Source organism: Abramis brama, assembly GCF_963993115.1.
Source record: "Abramis brama genome assembly, chromosome: 4".
Classification (NCBI taxonomy): Eukaryota; Metazoa; Chordata; class Actinopteri; order Cypriniformes; family Leuciscidae; genus Abramis; species Abramis brama.
The window spans coordinates 47,761,859-47,787,069 of record NC_139966.1 but is presented as its reverse complement, the minus strand read 5'-3'; the positions used below and the strand labels follow the sequence as shown (position 1 = coordinate 47,787,069).

Sequence of the window (25,211 nt, the reverse complement as noted above, 5' to 3'; positions counted from 1 at the left end):
TTTGTTTGCTTAGCTAAACTTTGGAGACATAATTGTCACTAGAAGCTAAATGTGATCAAATCTCCCTTTGGGGATGATTTACCACAAAGGTAAAAACAATTCAAGGTTTCCTTTTTAAGAGTATGGTTTTAAGTAGTCTTAAATCATTATAATTAGCTGTACATAAAAACAATGGAAGTCTATGGTATTGTTTCTGTTCTTTCTTCAAAATCCCTCTGATGGACGGATTAGATTATTTAAATCCTTACTGGGCAAGCCATACAAATAAAATGCATTGTTTGATTACCTGGCATAGGTAATGCATGCGATTTATTAGAGGGAACCAAATAAACTATTGTTGTGACTAAAGCAAAGTCCCTCAGCTTTGAGCCACAACTTCCTAAAAATCTCCTGATTCATTCATAATTTGCTACTTCTGCTTTAGCCTTCCCGACAACTCAACCCTTTCTGTGGCCACTTCCGAATCAGAGTTGAAACCGCAAATAGGAATAGCAGCCTGCTGAAGAGAAGTAAGATTAAAGCCTCTTTCTGGGTCTTGAATACATTTCTAAATGCTCAGAGCATGGCTCAAGCATACCTGGGCTACAGGATGTGACTGCTTTCACACAAATGCTCTTAAATCTTTGCATGCTCACACCTTCAAAAAAAAAAAAAAAAAGCCCTGAAGGGTCCCTCAAACCATTAGTAAATATGTGAAACTTCTGCTCAGGTGTACAACCAAACACACAGGCTTTAAACTTCCTGTATATGCATATTTAGCCACCACAATGGGCAAGACAATTTCAAAAAATGTTTACAACTGTTCAAATATAATCCAGTAATTCAATGACTACTTTAGTTGACCTTTAGCCTCATTGATTTGCAGAGCACTCACTCACTCAGCTCCTGCCCCACCAAACACACACTCTTGGGAAACACACCTGTGGTTTTTACTCCTTTAAAGGCCAGTGTGCGTACAAGATAACAACAGGGCAAGGTTCTGACTTGGCTGATAAAGAAAGTGTAGAAACTCAAACCTGCTTTTATCAAGCAAAACAAAGAGCAAAAGAAACAACAGCATTTGTGATTAATTGTCTTTTGGTCTCACCTCTAGTTCTTTGTAAATCTGGTTCTGATAGTCTATCTTCTGTAAAGTCCGTTTGATAGGTACCACACAAGGTTCATCGTAAGCCACCATTTCTTTCAATAAAATCCACTGGTTGGTTTCTGTTATTTCCAAGGGTGCGCAATAATCCACAAGTGATTCTTAAATAAAAACGTGATGTAACATAAGAGGTCTAAAAACCTCAACGTCCCCCCCAACTCGTGATTGTCCGCCTAAGCGGAGCTTCTAACGTCTAAACACACTCTTGGTGTGTGTGCTCTAACAATCTCTAACTTTGTTCTAGGGATGTGAGAGCTAGGGAGTGCTTATATACAGAGTTTTAAAAGGGCGGAGTCACTGTAAACTCACCAATGGCAAGAGGAAGGAGTTGGGGGTATGTAAATGACTCTGAACAGACAAAGTCGGAGAAACCTGACTCTCTGCTACCTCACAAAAGCTAAAATTTGCCTTCTAGATACTATGTTTCTACATTTCAATAGTGTCAATGTTACTGTCCATAAAGCAGGAAAGCTTACAAAACCTTTTGTAAAATAAAAATTCAGCTTTTAAAATATTATGACTTCAACTGTAATTGAAGTAATTTTGGACCTCAAAACAAACAAATAAACCAACTAAAACCTCACAGATTCCTCAGTTTGCAGTACAAGTTTCAAGATGAAATTGATTTTTTTTTTTTTTTTTTTTTTTTGCTAATAGAAACAGACTTGCTTTCACTATGCAATGTGGATTGGTTTATGTATGTCTTTGAGTTGCATGAAGGGTGTAAATTACAGGCATATTTGCTTTGAGATCTGCCTAATGAAGACCTGGGTCGTTATCACCCACTCATCAGCAGGGGAGGGGGATGATCAATTACAATATCAATCAGGGCTGAGGGGGTCACACTGGTGGCTGTCTGTGTATTGGAGGTGTGTGGGAAGGTCTGATGAGTCTCAAAAAGTTTCAGCGGTCCGAACCAGAAACTGGCCCAGACCACGCCATAAACACATCCTGCTTAACAAAAGCTGCTTTTCTCAGTCTATTTTTCTCAGCGTATGCAAAACCGCACACCCGTCGATCTCCACATTTGTGTGACCAGGGAATATGGTTCACTACAGACCCAAAACTTTTACTTCTACCTTCCCACACGGTCAGCAATGGTAATAACTTTAGCTACGCAAATGGACTAGCATGATGTGTCAGTGGGTTTTAATAGAAATTTGTGTTAAAATGTGTGAAAGCATTGGGGTGCGCGTGTTAAGCAAATGGAGATGAACGATGTGCAGACTCTAAGCTTACCCTCCTGTGTCAATACAAGAGTGTGAAACAGGACATGCATTAGTGTGTTTGGATCAGGACACTTTCCACTCAGTGGACGAGTCAAACGGAAGCAGTTATTTGCTAATGATGCTTACATTTAGTTAACACTTTATTCTAATATTCAAAACATTACTCGATAAATCTACTCCATAAAACAAATCTGTGTGTATCTCCAAAAAGTGAAGAGATTAAACAAATATATAATTTTAACAATGTAATATTTAAAAAATTAATTAAATGAATTGTTTAATTATGACTAATCAGTACTGCACCATAACAGTTGTGCACAAAAAATGAAAAAAAGTATGAGTGAAGTCAATAACAGGGTTCCTTCGTTACTCATCCCATGGGGAGACACTTTCATACTGTTCTCGGTGTGTTTTGATGAGAGGTGTGGCAGCCATATTGCATGAAAGCGCGGCTTGGCCTGCACCCCCTGCGGGCTAACACCTCGACATCTGGGTGTGAAGCACAAACACAGCACTCCTACTTTAGTGCTAAACACCATCACACAAGAGTGACTCACTTTATGTGGGCCGTGTGTGAGCTTGCCTGACGGGGAAATCTGATAAACCTCAGATGAATAGGCAGCAAGCGGAAAGGTGTGCAGTGGATCATAGTGCTGCCCCCTGGTGGATAATTCAATGGCACTGCAGCCTAGGTGACTTGTTCTTTGAAAGCTTCCAATTTTCATCAGTGGAGGAGGAAATTGTATCTGTAAAGGTATCAGAATTCATCCACTATAACAAAGGTGTGGTTACAAGACAAGCCTGTAGATGTCTGTGACGTTTGAGTGTGTAGGTGTACACATGAACACCAGCTGTTTTACGCTGGAATCACTACCATTTACTGTTATCACTTCATGCCCCATTCTTCATTCATTTTGTGTTCTTATTCATCTTTTTCTTTACGAAATATAATCATCCATGATGGTTACAAAATGTATGTATATATGGAGTGTTTCCTACAGGATTCTGTGAGACTTGGTCCCTCTATGCCCCATCCCCTCCGGAAAGAAATTTTTGTACATTTAAGTTAAATGTCATCCCAGTTAGAAGCCAAACAATAAGAATATTATAATAGAAGTATTAAAGAATATTAATAAAGTAATGAAGTATTTTATTTAAAACAAATGCATGGAAATGGAATAAAATGACAGGTATATTATTTTACTTTACAGTAGGGAAATTACAATACTTTTGTCCTAATTTCTTCAATTGAAAGAGATAAACCCTTGAGGTTTTATTTTGGAGGAAAACGGTATGTTATACAGTACGCTACAGTAAATGTTTCCATATTATAAAGTAATACATTTGTTGACTGTTGCATTAGTGGAGAACAGCAGTGTGTTTGCCATTGAGGCTGAGAGGATGCTAACATTAGTACCTCAAGCGGTTAAAACAAAGTGACAAATACACGCAAACCAGAACCAAATGTTTAATGTCACGATTACCATCTATTTTCATTACTTTTATATCCAACTGGTCACTTTTATGCATTTGTTATGCAGTCAAGTTTAAAGCTAGTGACGTGAAAAAGCAAACTATATTGTCATGCAGCTGACATAAATCAGAAATGCATCCGATTTCCTTTTTTTATTTTTTTATTTTTTATCGTCACTGTAATACATATTTTGTTATTTTGATTAGTGTTCTAATATAGAAGCACTTTACAATAGGAGTCCATTTCTAACATTAACTTAGGTTAATAAAAGTATTGTTCATTGTATCATTTACTAATACATTTTTGCATTTTAAAGTTGTTTCACTTAACATTAGCTAATTCTCATTCACTAACATGAGTGATCAAGGTATAATTATTTTTTATATTTAAAAAGTAAAGTACGTTTTCATGGTTCAGTACTGTTTTTCAATTTTTGTTATAAAGTTCAGCACTATTTTATGTGTTATGTTTGTTTTTATTCAGTATCAATTAAAAAAACTATCGGTTGATTTAATCTGTTATTGGCAAGCGAGGGCCAACCTAGTTATCGTTATGATCCACTATCGGTCGACCTCTAATATTAAACTCACAGCACATGCCGAGATGGAGGTAGCTGCATTCACTGTGAACTGAGCTGCTCTAAAACACAGTATATGCAAAACTAAAAAGTCAGTTTGATGATGATTGCATCCTTTCTGAAGCAAGAAAGCACCAGTCTCCTTTGTAATTGCATAGAAAAGAGCAACCAACTACATTCATCAAAATATCTTTTTGTGTTCCGTTTGGAACTAGGCTTGGGTGAGCCTATACCAGTAGACACGATTTAAATTAGGTAGAAATTCGGTAGAAATTTGTCAACTGGTAGAGATTTTGGACTATTGTCTCTATCACGGTTACACATTCAAATGATGTTGCAGTGCTGTGCCATCACGAAAGCTTCCCGTTTGCATGCATTTTTAAACCTTTTTAAACCACTGAAGCACAATTAGCAGCATTAGCATTAGCAGCAAAAGAGCTCATTTCTGTATATGCGCGGAATTATTGAGATTATTTCTGAGCGCTGTCTTTTGACCGAGTTCTTCTTGAACGGTCAAATGTGTCTTAATGCTTGCCTTAGCGAGTATCCTCGTAAACAGTAATTTGTCTTAAGTGAACGTAAACGGTCGAGAAAAAGCACATGTGTATCAGTATATTAGATCAGTGCATACGTGAAAAGTGAAAGCAAAGTGTTTTTAAAGTTAATCAAACAACAAAAGATAAAGAGAAACTGCTCCTGACTGAATCGCTTTTGTAACTTTAAGAAAAAAAATGATAATTTACACAGTGAAGACTATGCAGTGTTTTTATATATATATATATATATATATATATATATATATATATATATATATATATATATATATATATATATATATATATATATATATATATACATTTAATGACTTTATACAATTTATGTAGCCTAGTATTTCTTATTTAGTGCTTGAATTTTTCAGGCAGGTCCATTTCATGTGTGTCTTTGTTCCATTTTAGTTTTGTCCTATTGCTTGTAATTAGTTTATTTGTTCTTTTTTTATTACTGACTATTTACTTGTCTTCAGTGTGATATCATCATAACCTTATTTAAAGCAAAAATAACTATGTTGTGATGTATATCATTATGGTGAAATAAAATTACTTGTATAGGGATATGAGATTTTGGTCATATCACCCAACCCATGTTCCTGAGAACAGTCAGTTGGCAACATCCTCTTATTAATGAAGAAACTGAAAGGAAAAGTGATGAGACCAACAGACAGATAATATCTAAACTTAAGTTATAATGTGACTTGCAGAAAAACATACTTTGCACAATATGTCAACATTTTGACCACTATAGTGGTTTCACTAAATGTGTGGAGCCATAATTTGCATACAACTACTTTTGTTTTTTGTTTTTTTGGGGGTTTCTTTGGCGTGCCACCAAAACTCCATCTGCAGAAAAACAGATAAAGCACAAACATCCTGATGTTTCTCAGATATGTTTAAATCTGAGTCAATACACTCTCAACAAAGATGGTTGCCACCAAACAGAGCAGGTAACTAATAACACACCCCTCTGACCAGACACACAACACAGTCAGGACGCATACCACACACGTGTACAGCCTCTTTCTCTTTCTCACAGACTTGAACAATATATCGCAATCTGGTCTAAAGTAGGGCTGGGGCGGTTAAATTTTGTTTGATTTAAAGTGGTTTACCGCTATACCGTGGGAATTTCTTGCTTTTCAACCGCGGTAAGAAAAAATCCATACCGTCCCAGCCCTAGTCTAAAGAGTTTGATCATTCTTCTAGCTAAATGAGTCAATCCATACAGAACTGTAACCATGTAAAGGCAACATTACGACACTTCTCAGCATAATTGTGCAAATTCTGTAGTTACGTTTTGCAGAATATGAAAAGTAAGGCAAATCTCAATTTGACAGTCTCAAGATGACAATGTAATTTCATCAGAACAAGGCCCTAAAGGGAAAGCATGGGGCAATAAAAGTACAATCATTAGGACAGGTACAAAGCCCACACCTCCCCCAATATGCATTCTCAAAGATGTGCTGTGGGGAAGGGAGTTGGGAACTTTTGTTTACTGCACTGTCTAGCGAAACAAGTTTCACTCAATAGAATAGTTTGGGGCAGAATGGACAAGTGACTGAAACATTTCAAAAATGTGAACTGAAGAAATTTAGTTCCTCAATTTAATTCCTCAATGTTTTTAATGTTTTCGGTCACACTTTAGGGTCCAGTTCTCACAATTAACTAACTATTAACTATGATTTAGCCTAATTACTGCTTATTAATAGTTAGAAAGGTATAGTTTAGACATTGGTAGGATTAAGGGATGTAGAATAAGGTCATGCAGAGTAATAGTGAGCTAATAGCAGGCTAATAGTGAGAATTGTGCCCTAAACTGTGTTACCACGTTTTCGTTAGTGAAACACATAAGAAGATATTTTGATGAACTGTTTTTGTCCATAGAATAAAAGTTACAAAGTCCAAAGTAATGCTATTGTACACCGACACACTGATGTACTGATAAATTTCATCAATGTTGTCTTGTTCCTTTGTCTATATATATATCCATCATTTAAAATGTATTCAAAACAATACGATGATACATTTCGTTTTTGTGTAATAACCTTGCCCAGTCTTTTTTTCCATTGCTCAAGGCATAAAGGCTCTTGGTGAATCAGAGCTCTCTTATCTTGTTGGTGCAAGACTGATAAGTCATTTCAGTTATATTGTTCGCCTGTCTGTCAAAAACAGAGGATTTGGGTGTGCTCAGTAAGACCTTTTACTAAACTGTAAAAAACATTTTCAGTTGCTATGGATGCATATTCAGTCAACTTCCATTTCAGATGGAAAAAAATATGAAAATAAACCAGAGAGGAGTCGAGATCAGCGGGGAGTCAAATTACAAAAAAAATCTGTTTATACAGCAGCGCGTCTCAATTAAGCCCTTGCTGAAATGAGGATAATTACAGACAGTAATCATGGAAAGTTTACGGTTATGGAGGAATGACCTTTTGGATTATCAGAGGAAAGATTTTCTAAGATTAAATTCCACAAGTTTAAGGTTTAAAGGCTTTGAATAATGCCACGACAAATGATTTAATCTAGGATTATAGTGTAAAATGGCTTTGATTTTGCTGACAAATACAACAGAGGGGGACAGTTTTTTCTCTCTTTCTGGATATTGTCATGAGACTTTAAAGTTGTTTTGAGTCATGCAGACTGACTTCAGGAAATGATTTAAAAAGCAAGACCTCTTGATTTGTGTATTTTGATAAATCTGTTGTGCTATATCTGGCCTTGCAGAACCAATTTTGATTTGCTGGTTTTCTTACCTTGAAGTCAAAGCTGCAGAGACTGACTGCGTCCGCATCGTCCTTCTCTCTGCGCTTTCGTTTCTGCAAAAAGAAAACAGTCTATAAGAATCTGTAGCACAATACACATCTAAACTAAAAGGGACACTTACAAAAATGTAAACTTTCTGGCTTTGGGAGAGGAACCAAGGAAGACATTCTTTTGTCAACTTTTCCAAACTTTTCTTTTGGTTTCCTTGAGAGTATGCAAAGTGCTGCCCTGAAAGTTGGTATTATTATGGGTTACAATGGCTCCTAAGGAGGTCCAGTCAGATTCAGGAAGGACATCATTATCCCTAAGGCCTTTTAGCACCTGTGTGTGGGAGTCGGGGGCTGGTGGGGCATCTGGCTAGTGAAAATTCTACCTGTGGAGTGTGTGTGCAGGGTGTGAAGGGGTTGTAAACATTTCTGCAGCACTGCAATGGCCACCGAGAGCCCTTAGGGTCTCTGTTATTGGCCTGTGTTCTCTTTACTGGACTTTTCCCAAAAGAAACCACTTCACGAAACCGTTCAAGGCAGGCCGTTTAAGTGGCTGAATTATAGCATAATGAACCTCCCAAGAAGACATCAGTCCTTCCATTTAACTAGGCCCACATGGAATATGCAAAATTGTATTTTCTGTCATAGCGACACATTGTTTTATCAAATAATAATAATGATTCAATTTATCATAATAATTATTTATTTATTTTTATCATAATACTTTGTCATCATTATTTATGTAATAGGCAAATATATTAATATTAAACTCACAAGTTGAGGGCGGGGCGTTGAATCCATCACAAGTATGCTACACATTTAAAAAACGGGTGGTAGTTTTAACTCAAATGTGCCCATTATCTGCTTTATACCATTATAAGCAACATTTCACAAACAGGGCCAGTTTGTAAGTCAGTTAGGGTTTTGTTTGAGACCAGTATCAATTGAAAAGCCACTATTCTTGATGTCGCTGCCACTAACAGAAGTAATGTCTTAATGAGCCTATTGTTTTCTTATAGGGTGAAAGCATATTTAAAGTCGCGTGATCAAAACCAAACACTGCAGCCAGCTCACCTCGAGTTTCACTAAAGCAATGAGTAGATTAGGCTAATTTAACATCAGGCCCATTCACAGCAAACAAGTTAGCAAACACACAAACAATAAATGACAAGCTATCATTTAGCAAATCCCCATTCATAGATGATAGGGGATAATTAATCAAGACCCTGATTGGAGGGTTTTAGAATTCAGTAATGATTGCTGGCCAATCAGATGCTGAGCTTCTGAGTGAATCACAGGTGTTTGGTTTTGTACGTTTTAATGGATAACACGGATAAGCGGCTACTTTTGTGTTATCTGAGAGTGGAGAAAAGCTAATGGTCTAAGTTTACGATAGGGGTGTGTGAAATTGATGTATGATATTTTTTATATTTTCTGGGATCTTGTCTAACAATAATTAGACGATACTTTGCTGAGTATGTTATTGTGCAGCAGTGCAGGTTTAGGAGCTGACTCCTAAAGTTTTTGATATTCTTCATATTCTGTGCAGTGGTTAGCTTGCAGCAGAGACAGAAATTAATTTTAACAGAAATTGATTTCTACCTTTGGCATTTTTACCTTTATTCTGCTGTGACTTTGTTAGGAACAATTTTCGTTGACGACATAGAGTAAACTCTTTCCCCGCCAACGTTTTTGAAAATGTTATTTGCCACCCACCAGCAGCATTTTTGATCATTTTCACAAAAGTTTCTTGGCCCCTAGAATATTTAATAGTTTGAATATCTGAACATGTATTTTGTCAAAAGGAAGAACAGACCCTCTGCTTTTAAACAAACAAAAAAGTTGCATTCCTTTATCAACACTTGAATATGGGTAAGTTTTTTTTTTTTTTTTTTTTAAGCAACATTTTGGGCAAAAAATTTGTTTTTGGACAAAGACTACATCTACATCTGGATCAGATTCAGAACCATGATCAAAACACAGAAGGAATAGTTCATCAACACCCCTAAAGCTTGCAGTCCTATACCTCGTCCTTGGTCAACATTTTATTTCTGTTTCATTTACATTTCTGTTTCTTTGTCATCTGTTTAAATCAGGAGATTCAGTAGTTTTTCAGAAGTTGCGTAATAGTTGCGTAATTAATATCACATTTGCAATCATGCATGTATTTGGGAAAAGAAAATGAAACTCTTTGTGTGATTGCCTAACTATATGGGATAAAATTTAGCCTAAAATACACTCATACAGGGGCATTTTTACTGTGTTTTGATCAAGTAAAACACACAGTGAAAGCGTGCACTCTAGATGTGCACACACAGTAGTCTAACCTAAACCTAAAAGGCTACATCATGGCGCAGTGCATGCATGGACTTTCTAGGAATGTTTTTGTTTGGTTTTTGCAAAGTGAGAGACATACCCGATAATGTCAGTTCGCACAATTAAAACAATAATTACGATATTATCGTAGACAATCTATATCACACACCCCTAGTTTAGAAGTTGCACCGATATTGCTAGTGCTTTCGGATAAAAATGCACGTAAAAAATTAAATAATTTGGTCAACACTGGAAAGTCAAAAAATGACTCAAAAGAATAAAACTAAAGCTTTACAAGAAGAAATAAAACTTGAGAGGAACAAGAAGAAAAGTTCAACGTGATAGACAGGCTGTGTATGTTTTGGCTCCAAACTGCCTGTTCTTGGTGGACAAACCATAAATGGATATTACAGCAAAGAATTTATGAGAGCAAACAGCTGCTGGCACAGAAAAAAAATAGATTATTACAAACAAGCTCAATCAAAGTCACGTTTTAGGGATGCTGCATATTGCAGGGGTCAGTAAGATCTGGGATGAAGAGGTTTTGCACATGATGGTCAGGACATGTGATTGCATATTGTGATTTGACAGATCTGGACAAAAGTCTTAGTCAAAGAATGAAATAGTCAACATGAAACTGTATTCACAAACCATTTAACTTCTGTAATGTGATATTTTCTAAGTAAAACTAGATATTCAATTAGGGAAAAAGTAAGATTGTAATGCAGCTGACTGGATGTGAACAGTGGACTTATAGTGGTTGGTCGAAAGAAGTTTAAAAATAAGATGGCTTAGTGAAAATGCCGCTGCGTCTGAAAGCTAAAAATGATGCCTTTTGGAGGATGCATTCCACAGTCGGAACTCGGAAGGCGTTAAGGCACATCTGAAATCTCATGTTAGCTTCACTTCCTGTCTCCTGAGATACCTTCATCTGATTTTTAAAGGCAGCATAGACATATCCTTTGCTGCCTTTGATATCCCACAATCCTCTGCATTTAGTCTGTGACCGTTAAGCTAAAAAAAATAAAGATTACATCTGAAAGTTGCGGTTGGTGGTCAGTTTGTGTAAATTTTTGACCAAAGTTTTCCACTTTTGATGTAATTTCTAGCGAGACATTAGTATTGTAGTAATTAATTATCCGCTAAGTTATCAACATCTCTTTCTATTTTGTTATAGATCATTAATCCTTTATTATGCTGCCTCAGAAGTCTGTCCGAAATCATTTCGTGAGGTAATTTCGTGCACAAATGCTGCCTGCAGTCAAGGAATTCTTGTAATAAACTTGCGCAATCAATTGAGCAAACACTGCAACCCTGTTAAGCAAGTCACCTTCAGAAAGAATAAAAGATCAAACTACTTTCTTCTATATGAATGTAGTCCAGCTGTCTCAATCTGCTTCCTGTGTCTTTAATAATCAGTGTGTGACTCACATTGTAACGTGCAATACATAAGACACTAAATAAGAAAAACACCAAACCAACAAACAATTTTCAAAGGAAAAGCCTTGTATTCCTTATGAGTAAACAATATGATATGTCTTAATACTTAATATTGGAATAACTTAATGACACAACAGACTTCATGAAAAATTGTGTAACAAAAAAATGACTATGTCTGAGACGGATTTCTTGAAGTCATCAGCACATGTTGGCACAACGTGCTGTCAAAATGAAATCCGGCAGTATCACAGCTCTGCAGGCCGCTTCCCGCATAATCCATCTGTTGTTGCACCATCACGGACACCCTGCGGCCATGTAGACGGCCTGAACTAGAAGAACTACTTCCACATTAATGACAAAGACTCTCTGCTTTCATGTTCCAGGGGTTTGAGCAGGAATAAAAGGAGGGAGGAATACTTTTACCTCTGCAGGGTTTTGAAGGTGAGATAATGGTGCTTGAGCTGGAAGCCTAATGAGGCCCATGTGCCCCCTAGATGAGCTAATGTGTGTGTATTCATAAAAAAATACATATCAAAGGAACGTTTTGGCATGTGATAAAGCAGTCCCCCCCCCCCCATTTTCCTACAGATGAGAGATGGATTGCATATCGCTTGGCCTTCATAAACTTTGGAATGCTCTAAACGGGCTCTACTCTGTGTTCAATCACAAACTACTTTGTATTTACTGCTTAACTGATTCAGTGGGAATGAGGGCTATGTTGGGGGGGGGGGCTTGGGAATTTATCAGTGGCAATTTGTGCATCCGCTGAACCAGAGGCACTTGATGCATCCGCTGAACCAGAGGCACTTGATGCCATGTGAGGATTAAAATGTCATCAGTTGGCGACAATGTGATGGTTGAGTGGAAAACAATATCTGCCAAAATTTTCATAAAGGGCAAGGGGAAAGTACACTTGCGCAAAAGAAAAGGATGGAAAGTTGAACAAAAATGACCTTTTAGGTGCAGTTTTACAAGAGTTTTTGAGGCATGAAAACTGATGAACCGTAGCAAAGCACCATTAATGGGGCTACAGCATTCACGTCACTTAAAATACAAAAGTCATCTGTTGTGTATATTCCAAGTAAACACATTGGAATATTGAAATTTTAATCTCAAATATGTGAGAAGAGCAAGACCAGAGTGATACAATATACAAAAAGTTTTATATTAAACTTTATATTTAGGTGTCTTTTAACTTATGTATTTACATCAAAAATCAATTTTTAGGTACAGTGTACTACTTGTGTTTTATTGCAAAACACTTTTGCTGCTTATGGAGTGATACGGGTAAAATACAGATTTTGTGGTATAGTTAGGTTTAAGGTTGGGTTTAGGTAATACTAATACAAAGTAGTTACATTCTTAATATAAAGCGAGTCTAAACTTTTTACGAAACAAACCAAGAATAAATGCCAAAATTGTTTAATTTAATATACCACCTTTGCTACTTGGGAAATACTGTAAATAAGTGTGAATTTACCAGAACAATCCTGTCATGTCTAATTTGCTTGTGCTATTAAAAGTATAACATTGTTAAAAACAACCAGCCAAGAAGATTCTATTCTATTCTTTGTGGAGAGGGCAATCCTAGCCTGACGTCGTCATACTCAGATTCTAGTCAGAATGTGAGTCTGATACTGCTCCATTGGGCTGTGATTACGGGGTGTGTTTCAACCGAACCAGGAAAGAAAATGCCTCTGCACTCAATTGGATAGACCTACAACCAATCAGAGCAACAGAGTATGTGACGTATGTTTTTCATTCATGTTTCCGATCGACAAATGCCTTGATCGCGGTTCTCTGTTCCTCTTTTAAAATGAATGCGCTGTCGATATCTTCTATAACATACGCGATGGCGGAATCTACACATGATAAACAAAGTTCGGGAGGAGCACGTTCAAATAATCAATCCAATCAACTTGTCATCAAACAATTACCATGTCTACCCTTATCAGCATGAGAGGAAGCACATATATATTCACTCTGTCTAACTCACCTAACTAGTGGTCGACCGATATTGGTTTTTTGATTGCCGATGCCGATATCTTGGAGAGCAGGGTGGCCGATGGCCGACATAAAGCCGATATTTTTATATATATTTATTTTAATCAATATTTAATGAATTATAAAAAAATTATAAAACAAATTTTTAAAATAAACATGCTTTTATACTTTAGATGGCAACTTCTTAAATTTGCAATCCTATTACAGTATTTTTCACAAAGTAATTGTTTAGAAATAATAATAAAAAGAATAAAATAAAAATAATAATAATAATAATAGAATAAAAAGTATGTAAACGGGGCACTCAGTAATCTGGTAATTTCGTGCTGGTAATCATATTTTTTCAAATAAAGACAAGGTAACGGTAATTTTACATACAGCACAGTGAAAACGATATGAATATGACACAGTTGGCAACTGGTTATATATCAGCATATTTTAAAATGAAGGATTTAAAGTTTTTCGATCGCGTCTCCTGTGAAGCTGATCTTCTGTTCGCATTCACTCACTTCGCACAGACCGACCGTCACTCGCAGACAGTAATGCACACTTCACAAGATATCACAGTTGGATTCCATTAAATCTGCAAGGTTTATGAAATTAAATGTTTATTAGATATTCAGAGATTTGTTTAAATGACGTAGATGCGCATTTGCTGAATGTTGAGGGCAAATGAGAAAGTATTTTAGCCTGATTGTTTGCCTTTTCTGTTACAAATAATATAAAAGCAAACGCTTTACTTTACTTACTTCGCATAAGTTACCATTTACTTTGTTTACCAGTTCTGTCTAACAAAGTATTAGATATGACTGACAGAGATCGTAAATTAATGAAGACTGAGAATGTGAGTGAGCGCTGTTTGATCTGACATCATCTGAGGAGCTGCCGTTGCCGTTTTCTTCTGGCGCTGGTGTTCTCAGCGCCGCCCGTCAAAATAAAAGTCAGGAGCGCCGTCAAAATAAAAGTCCCGCTTTCAACACATCGGCCAATCAGAAAAACTTATCGGCCGATGCAGATATTTCAAAAATGCCAAATATCGGCCGATATATCGGTCGACCACTACACCTAACATTCCTTGACAGTTTTCAGCATCCCCCCACTCACTCTCGGCTTGTTCTTCCACAGCCAGGAATACGGGGGGAGTAGGCTACTTTGGGTTCGGGCTGAATACCGAGCCCACCCTCTCCTCGGACAGCACCCCAAATATGCATTTATTCTATCTGACTTATTTATAAGTGTGAAATCTAAATTCTCCAGAGGCAGTCATCTTTTCTTTTACTCATCTTTGTTGTAAACGAATTCAACCCAAGCGCTCTTTGATGACGTGGATGATTACGTTACCGTTGCTCATCTGTCCATCATCGATTAAAGCCCGCCCTGCCGGCAATTTGATTGGCTCGGCCTTCTGGGAGCCAAACATAATTACTCCTCAACGGATCGAGTCCAGACCGAACTTCCCGACCAAAAAATGTTGTGGGCGGGGTTCGGGCTGGCACCCAGGCTAGGGCAATCCTATAATGCACTACAATGAGCCGAATAGTGAAACAATTCATCCAAAGATGGTGGACGAATCAAGAGAAATGCTAGTTAGTAATTCATTCAATATTGAAAAGTATCAAAGTATTGGTAATGGTATCTAATTAAAAAAATTACTATTTCAGCTAAATAGGCGGCAACTAATGATTCTTTTGATAATCAATTAATCTACAGATTTAACTACTTGATTAATCAGATAAAAGCAGATTTTTTCACTGTTTTTTAATCATTACATCCTGCCCAATGTTATATAAGAATTAGTGTTATATTAACATGTTAATGGTCAAACTTTATTGGAATCAACTAAGAGTCAAGTCTGTCTTGTGATTCGTGGGAGAGGCAGTTTTAAATCACTCATTCACCTAAATTCACAAATATGGATGTCATAAACTACTCACCAGCGTGAAGTCCCACTGGGGTCCAGGTGTCAGGAAGGTGAAAGAACTTCCTCGTCTCAAAGATGGCCTACAGCAAGAAAAAAATAAAATAAATAAGATTCTCAAAACGATTACACTTCAAAAGCCATTTGAAATAAAAAAATATAATCCCCTCTTCATACAGAAAACCAGACAAATACAAAGCATCCAACCAGACCCAGACCTCTGGTTGTGCAGTAATGACAAAGAACGTGCAGCCAAACCTTGTAGATCTATTAGTATGCCTGTAACCCAACAGTGTGCCCATAAGAAAAGCCCATAAATGTAAAGACACATCCTGTACGTACCACACACCAAGCCTGGTGTAGCTCTGTCTCCCGTGACACTGCATCATCTTCTGCAGAACTGATATAGAGTGAGCGTCACTAAGCCCCGATCTCTCGAACTCACACTAAAACACTCAGTTTCTGTTGTCTTTCACCCACGTGCCCTCTCCTTCAGTCTCTATCCTTCATGTCCTCTTTTACTCACAAATGCACTGCCCCTCATTGTTAACTGGGCCCTTATTTGGGGATTGGTAACAACTGTCTCAGCAAGGTCATGTTTGCAAAGATACCCAGGGTTCCTTTTTCAGAAGAGCCGCTGTTTTTTTCAGCTATGATAATGGGACAGCCCGCCGAATCTTTTCTAAAAAGCCTGTGATAAATTCTCACATTTATTATCAGCTAATCTACAGGATTATGATTAAATCAATTTAGGCCCTCAGAAATGAAGGCAAATGTGGTAATACCATTGGGTTGTTAATTTTAGCAACGTTGAAACAGACTGAGGAATTATCCTAAATCATGTGTCAGTATGTTATTCTAAAGAAAAGCTCTTTCATAATTCAATGATTCAAAATGTAGTAACTTCCTGTGACACTCAAATGGCTACTTGCCAAATAAATACACTACTGTTCAAAAAGAGTTTTTTTTAAATGTTTTTGAACATTCTCTTATGCTCACCAAGGTTTCATTTATTTGATCAAAAATACAGTAAAACAGTAATATTATTTCAATTTAAAATAGAATCATTACAATTAATCATTACTCCAGACTTCAGTGTCACGATCATTCAGAAATCATTCTAATATGTGGATTTGGTGCTCAAGAAACATTTCTTATATTACCAATATGGAAAACAGCTGTGCTGCTTTTTTTTTTTTTTGGTGAAAACTGATATATTACATCTTTACTCTCACTTTTGATCAATTTAATGTGTCCTTGTTGAGTAAAATGTTTTTTTTTTAAATGTACTGACCTTTTGAACGGTACAGTAGTGCAAGTAAATACATTGGAATATTGACATTTTTATCTTAAATATGTAATAAGAGCTAGACCAGAGTGATATACAAAACAAGCACTACATAGGAAATCAGTTCTCTAGGACAACTGTCAATTATGCACTTTAACTGTCATCAGAGCATTGCAATTGACCAATCAGAATTGTATTAAACTGAATACATTTTGTTTTGAGCTAAGATTTAATAATATTAAAAAAAAATAATAATAAGTTAATAATATTTAAGTTAATGTGCAGTGAAGTTGCCATGGAGGCTGACAGACCGTAACTCATCCTCATGCATTCATTTTTAGATAACAGATATGGGGGTGTATTATATTAAAGTGTTTATTAAGTGTGGGCAAACTTCATTTTGTTCCCCATTGATTTAGTGATGATTCATTGTGATATGAAGACAACTGTTATCTGGTTGCGATCCTGGTAGAGGTGTAGGCATGTGTATGTTTCAGCAAACTCCTCTTATTCGGTCTGATGTGGTTTCTTCAGGCATCCCCCATCTTTCTATACTACTACGTCAGTTGTCTAATATTTCTGTCACTTGGGAATGAGTGCAGGTGGCATATGAGAACAAAGGTAATTAGAGTAAAATAAATCTAAAGAATGTAATTGTGAAGTGAGAGAAGCTGGTTCTCACGGAAATACTTGTTCAAATAGTTTTGGTTCTGTTCCTTTGTAAAGCGACATTGGGGGTATTGGAAAGTCGCTATATAAATAAAAAAATTATTATTATTAAATGTGACTTATTTAACTTAATTGAATATTGTGTAATGGTGTATTGTACAGAAGGATGTTTTGAAACAACCGTGCAATGTAAGAAAAGCAGTGAGCAGAATATTAAGAAGCTGGGTGATCCTCAGTGTGAGATTATCTGACTAGTCAGAGTGTAATGCATGTTAACGGAGTACAGCATCTATATCAGTGTCCACTAGAAAAAGACTCTACTGTGGGTGGTCTTGTCTGCTAAAGACAACAGGAGCCTAAATCTGTAGGTCAAATGACGCTGCCAATCCCATGATGGAGTGTCCTCCATTCCACGCAGACCTGATGAGGAATAGACCATAACGAGTAGAGACGGCATATAAGTTAAACGGATACAAAAATAAAAAACACTGTACTTGTAGGAAAGTACATACTTGGGTGTGCAGCAAAGTAACATGCCAATTTTGGGACATGCTGTGAAGTCATAAAATTCATACCACACAACCTCTTGTCACGCACTGTTTGTGCTTGCATGTAAAACAGCTAAATTCATTACCTTAAAATTCATAATTTCCAGATCCATATATTTAAAAATAGTATTACAGGGCTCAATGCTAATAATTTTTTCTACTGGTCAGTAGATAAACGGTACTTTTCAGATTTTCAGGTACAGAAATTGAATAATCAAATGTAAAATAACACTGCATAGAACATTTTTCACCGATGTCTAGGGGCTGTTCACACCAGGCCACTTCATGCGTTTTCTCAGATCGGACTGCAATCTGATTTATAAAAACGATTCCATTTACACCTGGTTACATATACAAATGTGTTGTTGTTTTTTGTGTGTTTTTATTGCGGATATAAATCCGATCTTCAATTCCCGCTATATGCAGATTTAATGGAGTGCACGTCACCGAAAGCAACAGTTATGAGATGCATTATTTTATTGATCATCAGCTAAAATTTCTGAATCAAAGCCCGCAATAAGAGAAAGCGGAAACAGCCCTGGTAAGATCATTTCGTTTCTTTACATTTAATGAAGATGATTGTGTGTTAAGCGTCTGCGACTTACTTTCACTTTGATTTGCGATAGCACGTTGATGCTCAGCTTCTCATCTGCGGCGATACGTGTTGCAGTAGCGTCGTCATATCTGACTAAAACATGACATATAGCCTATAACACGCTCTCATATGTTTATTTTTTAATAAACCATATTCAACAACATATAAAAATGAAATAATCTTTAGAGTAAAGCCGCAGCCATCATTACCAAAGCGAACCATTGACAGTGAATGAAACGAAGCGAACTTAGCCTACAGGCCGTAGTGTGACATGCGTTAACCAATGGTGTAAACATAATCATAGATGACGCGCCACGGGTTTTTATTTAAAAGAAAGAACGTAGCTTATGTTTGTATGTAGGTCTAGGCAATTTATATTCACAATACTTAATAACTAATATTATTTTATTGCATTTGTATTAGTTGTTTGAAGAGTTAAAAAAAAAAAATCGGTCGGTCTTAACGCATTTTACAACCGGCAAGTCGGTCGGACTAAAAGGGGAAAAAATAATAATAATTGGGTCGGTACTAAATTGACAGGGTCGGTCGGGTTACGGCAAACAAGAATATTTTTAAGGATGGCCTGAGAGGCGGCTTTCTGGATGTGTGTTGCGCACAGAACTTCTCACACAGAGAGAACCGAATTGAGTTCTCTTTTGCGCCTTCTTGCACTTGAATATTTATATTGGCAAGGCTTAAAAACACGTGCAAATGATAAACTTTTGTGACGATGCAGCACTAGCCTGATCGGGCAAGTGACAGTTCAGTCAACTGTCCTGAGCACTTCTTACGCTGGCCTGGGCCATCGGGCAGTGCTTATATATTATTGTCCTAAATATGGATTGATCACAGTATTTAGTTTACATACAAATGCTGAGAAGACTGAATCCTTCAAATGAACAAATTGTCTTTTAAAGAAAAAATGTGATCTGAATAGTTGTGGTAATGGCTGTAAGGCAGAACAAAACACACCCATGACCTGTAGCTATATTGTGTAAAATGCCTAAGGCAGTGGTTCCCAAGCCTGTTCCTGGAAGCCCTCAACTCTCCATAATCAAATACCTTATTCTATTCAACTCTTCAGCTCAATAGCAGAGACTCCAAGGCCTGAAGCAGGTGTATCTGATAAGGGAGACATCCAAAAATCTGTGCTGTTTGGGAGCTTCAGGAACTGAGTAGGGATCCTGTGAGTGCGCATTGCTTCTAAAACATGTCTGGAATGCCGAGGTGTTGTGTGAAACGCTGGACATTGGCATGACAAAAACGGAACAAATAGTGCACACACCCCATGGTTACATCAACACACACACCACTCTAACACACATAGGCAATGTGACAGAATCACAAATACACCAAAAATGAGGCTTGTCCTGTTTTAAGAACTTCGAAAGAACATTACATTACTATTACCGCTTTCAAGTGTCAGCTCATCCGATACGAGTGTGGGAACGTGTAAGATGGAACTTGGTCTATTCACAAGGTGACGTCATTGATACGCTGGCAATTTTGATTATTTGATGCGAGTAGGAATTTATATAAACATAACTACACTTCCTGCATGCTTTTATTCCGAATTTTGGCGGTCCTAAGTAGTCACAGTGTACTATACAATCCAATAGTTTTAAGAGAATGGCCAACATTGGTTTCAGGTGTTTTTTCCTTCTGTCAGTGAGAAAGAAAACCCACAGACGTTAAGGTGGGAAAACACTTGAAAGGACTCCGGTTAAGATAAGTAGGTTTGGTTTCACCATGCTTTACGTAGCAAACAAAGGAGAGGCCTTGGAGGAATGATATGTCACTTACTCATCGAGATCATTCTAATACGGCTTCAAAAGCTCTCTTTGTTGGGGTTTTCACTGTCAAATATGAGACATCATATATAACAAACCTGTAAAAGGCCACGCAAAGGGCTTGAGTGTCAAAACGGCTCGGAGAAAAGATAATCTGAAATTGGATAGCGGTTGCCTTAAACACCTACGACATCCCACTATGTGTGAAACGGTGACGTCGTGCCCTTATCTCAGCTATATCGGTTTTTTCAGTGCGTAAGAAATGAAGCAAGATATTGTTGACTAATTCTTTGTGGATTACTGGGAGAGAGAGAGAAAAAACAAGGCCAAAAACAAGACATTTAATAAAGGTCTGTTCCACTTTTCTGTGACATAACACCACATCAAAACCTATGGTGGGCTTTTCAGGTCATGAGCTTTTCTTTTTTTTTGCTCATTCATATATAATAAGGTAAGTATTACTAAATCAATTAATTATGGCAAAAATCATAATCAGTTATTTTGATAAAAACTGAGATCATAACTTTTAACAGTGTAACACTTAATTCAACAATATTGTTTATTTGATTGCACTGACACTATTGAACGAGAACTGAACTGAGCTGGACAGTGACATCACTGTTTTCTGCAGAACTGCTTTACAGATTAAATTAAATCATTTATAATTGATGCTGGTCTTTACAACGGAACTGACTCAACATTGAACAGACTTCAGCTGAACAATGACAATATTTTCTTTTAGAGCTGCTGTACAGCCGAAATGAACTGTTTGCATCATTGAATCATTTTCACTGTATCAACGTTTCACTGTAAAAGCAGGGGCTATATGTGAGAATTCTCATGCGTTAAAGGGATACTCCACCGTTTTTTCATATTAAACTATGTTATTCCCTTAACTAAGACGAGATGATACACCTCTCTCGTCTCAGTGCGTGCACTCAATCGCTCTGGCGCGCGGCGACACTTTGATAGCACAGCTTAGCCCAGTTCATTCATTAGGGACCAAACAGAGATGAAGTTAGAAGCGACCAAACACCTCCAAGTTTTCCCTATTTAACCCTAAAACCGAATTCTGGACAAATGTGGGCAAAATAATTTTGATTTATTTTAAAAAAATAATTCCCTTGATCTGAGCGGTACAAGACTTGGCTAATTTTCCTAAGTTTGCCTCCTGAACACACACAATTTTTGTTGACTCAATTCTACAATGTTAAGTGGGTGGAAAAAAAAAACTCCTTAATCTTGTATTTGGGTCAAAAATGGGCACCCATAGAAATGAATGGGAAAAACTGTAATTTAGAGCATTCTTCTTGTTTTTTTGTAAAAATAAATCAATAGATCCAATACAATGCATATCTAACATACACACAAATGAAGGGCTGATCCTGTACAACATTCTCATCATGGCAAAAACTCACACTCAAAAAAAATAAGCATAATTTACATAGAAAATATGGTACTTTTTGAAGTAAATAAATTCAAAAATACCCCCAAAATAAAAAAACACACCATAAATGGATAGACAAAATTTTATCGAAGACAGTGATATAACATTTATAATAAATAAAAAATAGGATCACATCTGAGTCCTCTGTGCCCACATTTGTCCACAATTACAGAATTAAGGGCTATAAAGTGAATACGGTTTGAGGGCTACATAGTTACACGAGTAGTTACACGACCAAGTATGGCGACACAAAATAAAAGTGGCGCTTTTCTAAGCGGGTAAAAAGGATAACTATAATGTATGGCGGAATAGCACTTGAAGTTGGAAGCACTTTGACTCGGCGCAGTAAAAAGTCACACTTGAAAAATCCTCTCCCTCTCACTTCTGTCATTAGAACCAACGTGACTTTACTGCGCCGAGTCGAAGTGCTTCCAACTTCAAGTGCTATTCCGCCATACATTATAGTTATCCTTTTTACCCGCTTAGAAAAGCGCCACTTTTATTTTGTGTCGCCATACTTGGTCGTGTAACTACTCGTGTAACTGTATTTAAATAGGGAAAACGTGGAGGTGTTTGGTCGCTTCTAACTTCATCTCTGTTTGGTCCCTAATGAATGAACTGGGCTAGCTGTGCTATCAAAGTGTCGCCGCGCGCCAGAGCGATTGAGTGCACGCACTGAGACGAGAGAGGTATGTATCAACTCGTCTTAGTTAAGGGAATAACAGTTTAATATGAAAAAATGGTGGAGTATCCCTTTAACCGCTTTTTGTATTGACAATGTGTAACCAGCTTAAAAAACGAGACCTTCCCTGACTTCCTAGGTTGCTAGGTGTGATGTTTGTAATGTGATGTTTACACGCGTTCCCGAGAGCCTCTCTACCATTCAATAACACATGAAATTAATGCTTATACAATGTTCAGGATAATGCCGAAAGAGCTATTTAGGATGATGCTGAAAGAGTTAATGTCAATGTGTCATGCAAAGAAAAGAGATTAATTCAAACTCATAGCCAGATCTATATAGTCTATAATCTCAAGCATTCTTTATATTCAAACTATCTGTTGACAAGATGCAGGTGAATTGCAGAGCGTGTGCAAACACATCCACACCGTTATGATCAGATGCTTTCTTTACTGACGTTTTATATTTATATTTTATATTACCGCTGTCATTTTTATTTTATTATTGAGGAAAGAGCGCAGCACATATTTACTCATCTTAACATCGCTCTCAGCAGCGTCTGGATGTTTGTTAACAGAATATCGCTGCAAAGGTATTTCAAGGCTGCACGTCATGTAATCTGCATCTGTAAGGCATATTTGGACTTTCTGCGCAAGGGCGCCTTTCAGTAATGCTCACACCACCTTATTTTGGCAAAAAAATATTAAAAATAATACTTCACAAGAGGCTCATATTTCATATTAAAGACATTTTAATATGAACAAAAAAAGGGGTATGCTGGATTGATAATGCGACAATAATAATTTTATCTTGATTTATGTTTTCATAACCACCCTGGCAACTACATAGCAACATTCTAAAAACCATTTACATCATATCCTCCAAATACTAATGCCTTTGCATCATCGTGGCAAGCAGTGCTCACATTTTCCAAAAAATTTAAAATGATAATTTCCATGCCATTTAGGTTGTATTTTGTATTGTAGGAGGCAATTTGGGTCACAAAGACTTGTTCCAATCAGTCAAAAGGCATGAGAGAAAGAAATCGGACATTTTGCCAAAATAAACTGTTGTTATTTTAGTCTGTGATAAAAGCACATTTTGATGCTTTCCATCCCCGTGTGCTTTCTCAGGGTTTGTGAAATATATTGTATATATTTGGTATGATCTATTTATACAGAGAACCTTGGACACATTATCAGTTGTCCTCAATATAATGTCGGTAAAATTGCCATGCACCAGGATTTGATAATCATTCATTTGAACCTTTTAATCAAATATAGGCTGGCTATTGAAAAAAATATCTTTGGATACTATTAAAGTTGCACAGAGTATTATTATTATTTTTTTACTTTATATTGTGTTATCAAATTATTTTATTGTTGGGTTTGCTTGGATCTACTTGTATATGCTTTGTAAAAATAGTAAAATTGTAGTTAGGCTAAGTTAGTCAATTGCATTACACAGCTGATAAAGTGATGTCAATTGACCGCGCCCGTGAGGAGGACTGAAAATACTGCCGCTTTCTTTATCTAGTAATCTTAAAATAGAGTGCGCTTTAAAAAAAAAAAAACTATTAGTAGGGTTGAGCTGTATTTCTAATGTAGTGGCTTGAACATCGCTCTTATTTTGTGCGACATGAGCGCCACCGTGTGTTAGGATAAAACGTTGTAGTAATCTAGCTCTCCTGCTGTCATGCTTTGTTTTTGTGTGTCGACATAGCTGCTATTGCGGAAGTTTTTCTCACTTTGAAAACACAACAAACTCATTGATCTATATTCACCTGTTCAGTCGTATATTAAAGGATAACTCCTTAGATATTGTTTATAATGCATAGATAAAACAGTTGAAATGCAAATAAATAAGTTACAGTTCTCTATAACCACATTCATTACAGTTCGCACAATTGCACAGTGGGATAATTTGCAAAGGAATACGCAGAACACAATAGTGCGAACTATAAAGTAATAATGAATAACAAGAACAACAAAGTATCTAATATGATCCTGACCGTTTGAAATTGCGCTCTGGGGACGCGTCCATATCCACCATCGACGACTTTCTCTTGTTCCTCTTCGGTCTTTCGTTCACCGGCTCTGTCATCGCCACTGGAGATCCGTCGGTTTCCTCCATTTGAAATAAGTTGACCTGGAATACGCTACTGTAAATTGTATATACAAAACGTAACGCAATCAAAATGAGTTAATTCGAGGGGTGAATAGAGAGGGGGAAGTGATAATCAACGGATAGGACGGATTTTGAATATGGCGGAAATCTGAAATCGCGGCCAATCACAAGTGAGCATAGGGGAGGGATTTAAGGCGACTAGTGACGAAACATTTGCGCGCCTGCTGTCTCGTGTTCTTATTTTTATTAGTTTATAATTTTTTATTCTACTATTTCTTAAGTTCCATCTATATTTACCAACAACAAACCACAGTTTCTTGCATTTTAATGAAACTAATCAGTACCTAAAAACGATATTTGCATTTTAAAGCAAAACGGTGTAAAATCGCCCCTCAGGCGATTTTATGTTATTGGATGATTTTATATTATTGTAATCATGTCTATTCAATATTCCTAATAAAGATAAACATACAATATTGTAACAGAAACAGGGAACACTGCTGTTCATGCACTAAAGCCGTTATTACTCAACACAACAAACCCTTATTTCTAAAATATTTCAAGAAATCTGAATAAAAATGGCAACATGAGCTGTCCTAACTGAGTTTGAAGACAGATCAGGTGTAAATGACGTCAGTTTGTAAGGTCTAAATTGTTTC

The 25,211-nt window shown here is 36.8% G+C and overlaps 1 protein-coding gene across 2 annotated transcripts in view; it reads right to left on the bottom strand.

Moving 5' to 3' along the window:
* Positions 1-24,688, bottom strand: part of net1 (neuroepithelial cell transforming 1) — a 30,541-nt gene extending 5,853 nt beyond the window's left edge. Inside the window, exons 1-3 of one of the 2 annotated variants that reach the window (XM_084110929.1) lie at positions 24,437-24,688; positions 15,423-15,489; positions 7,732-7,794 (exon numbers count right to left, since the gene is read on the bottom strand). In XM_084110929.1, coding sequence (XP_083967055.1) covers positions 7,732-7,794; positions 15,423-15,489; positions 24,437-24,558 — 252 coding nt within the window. In that variant the 5' untranslated portion in view covers positions 24,559-24,688. Of the gene's footprint in view, positions 1-1,087; positions 1,389-7,731; positions 7,795-15,422; positions 15,490-24,436 lie in introns of those variants that run through there. The other variant, XM_084110930.1, reaches the window with a different exon arrangement.
* Positions 24,689-25,211: the final 523 nt, after the last annotated feature.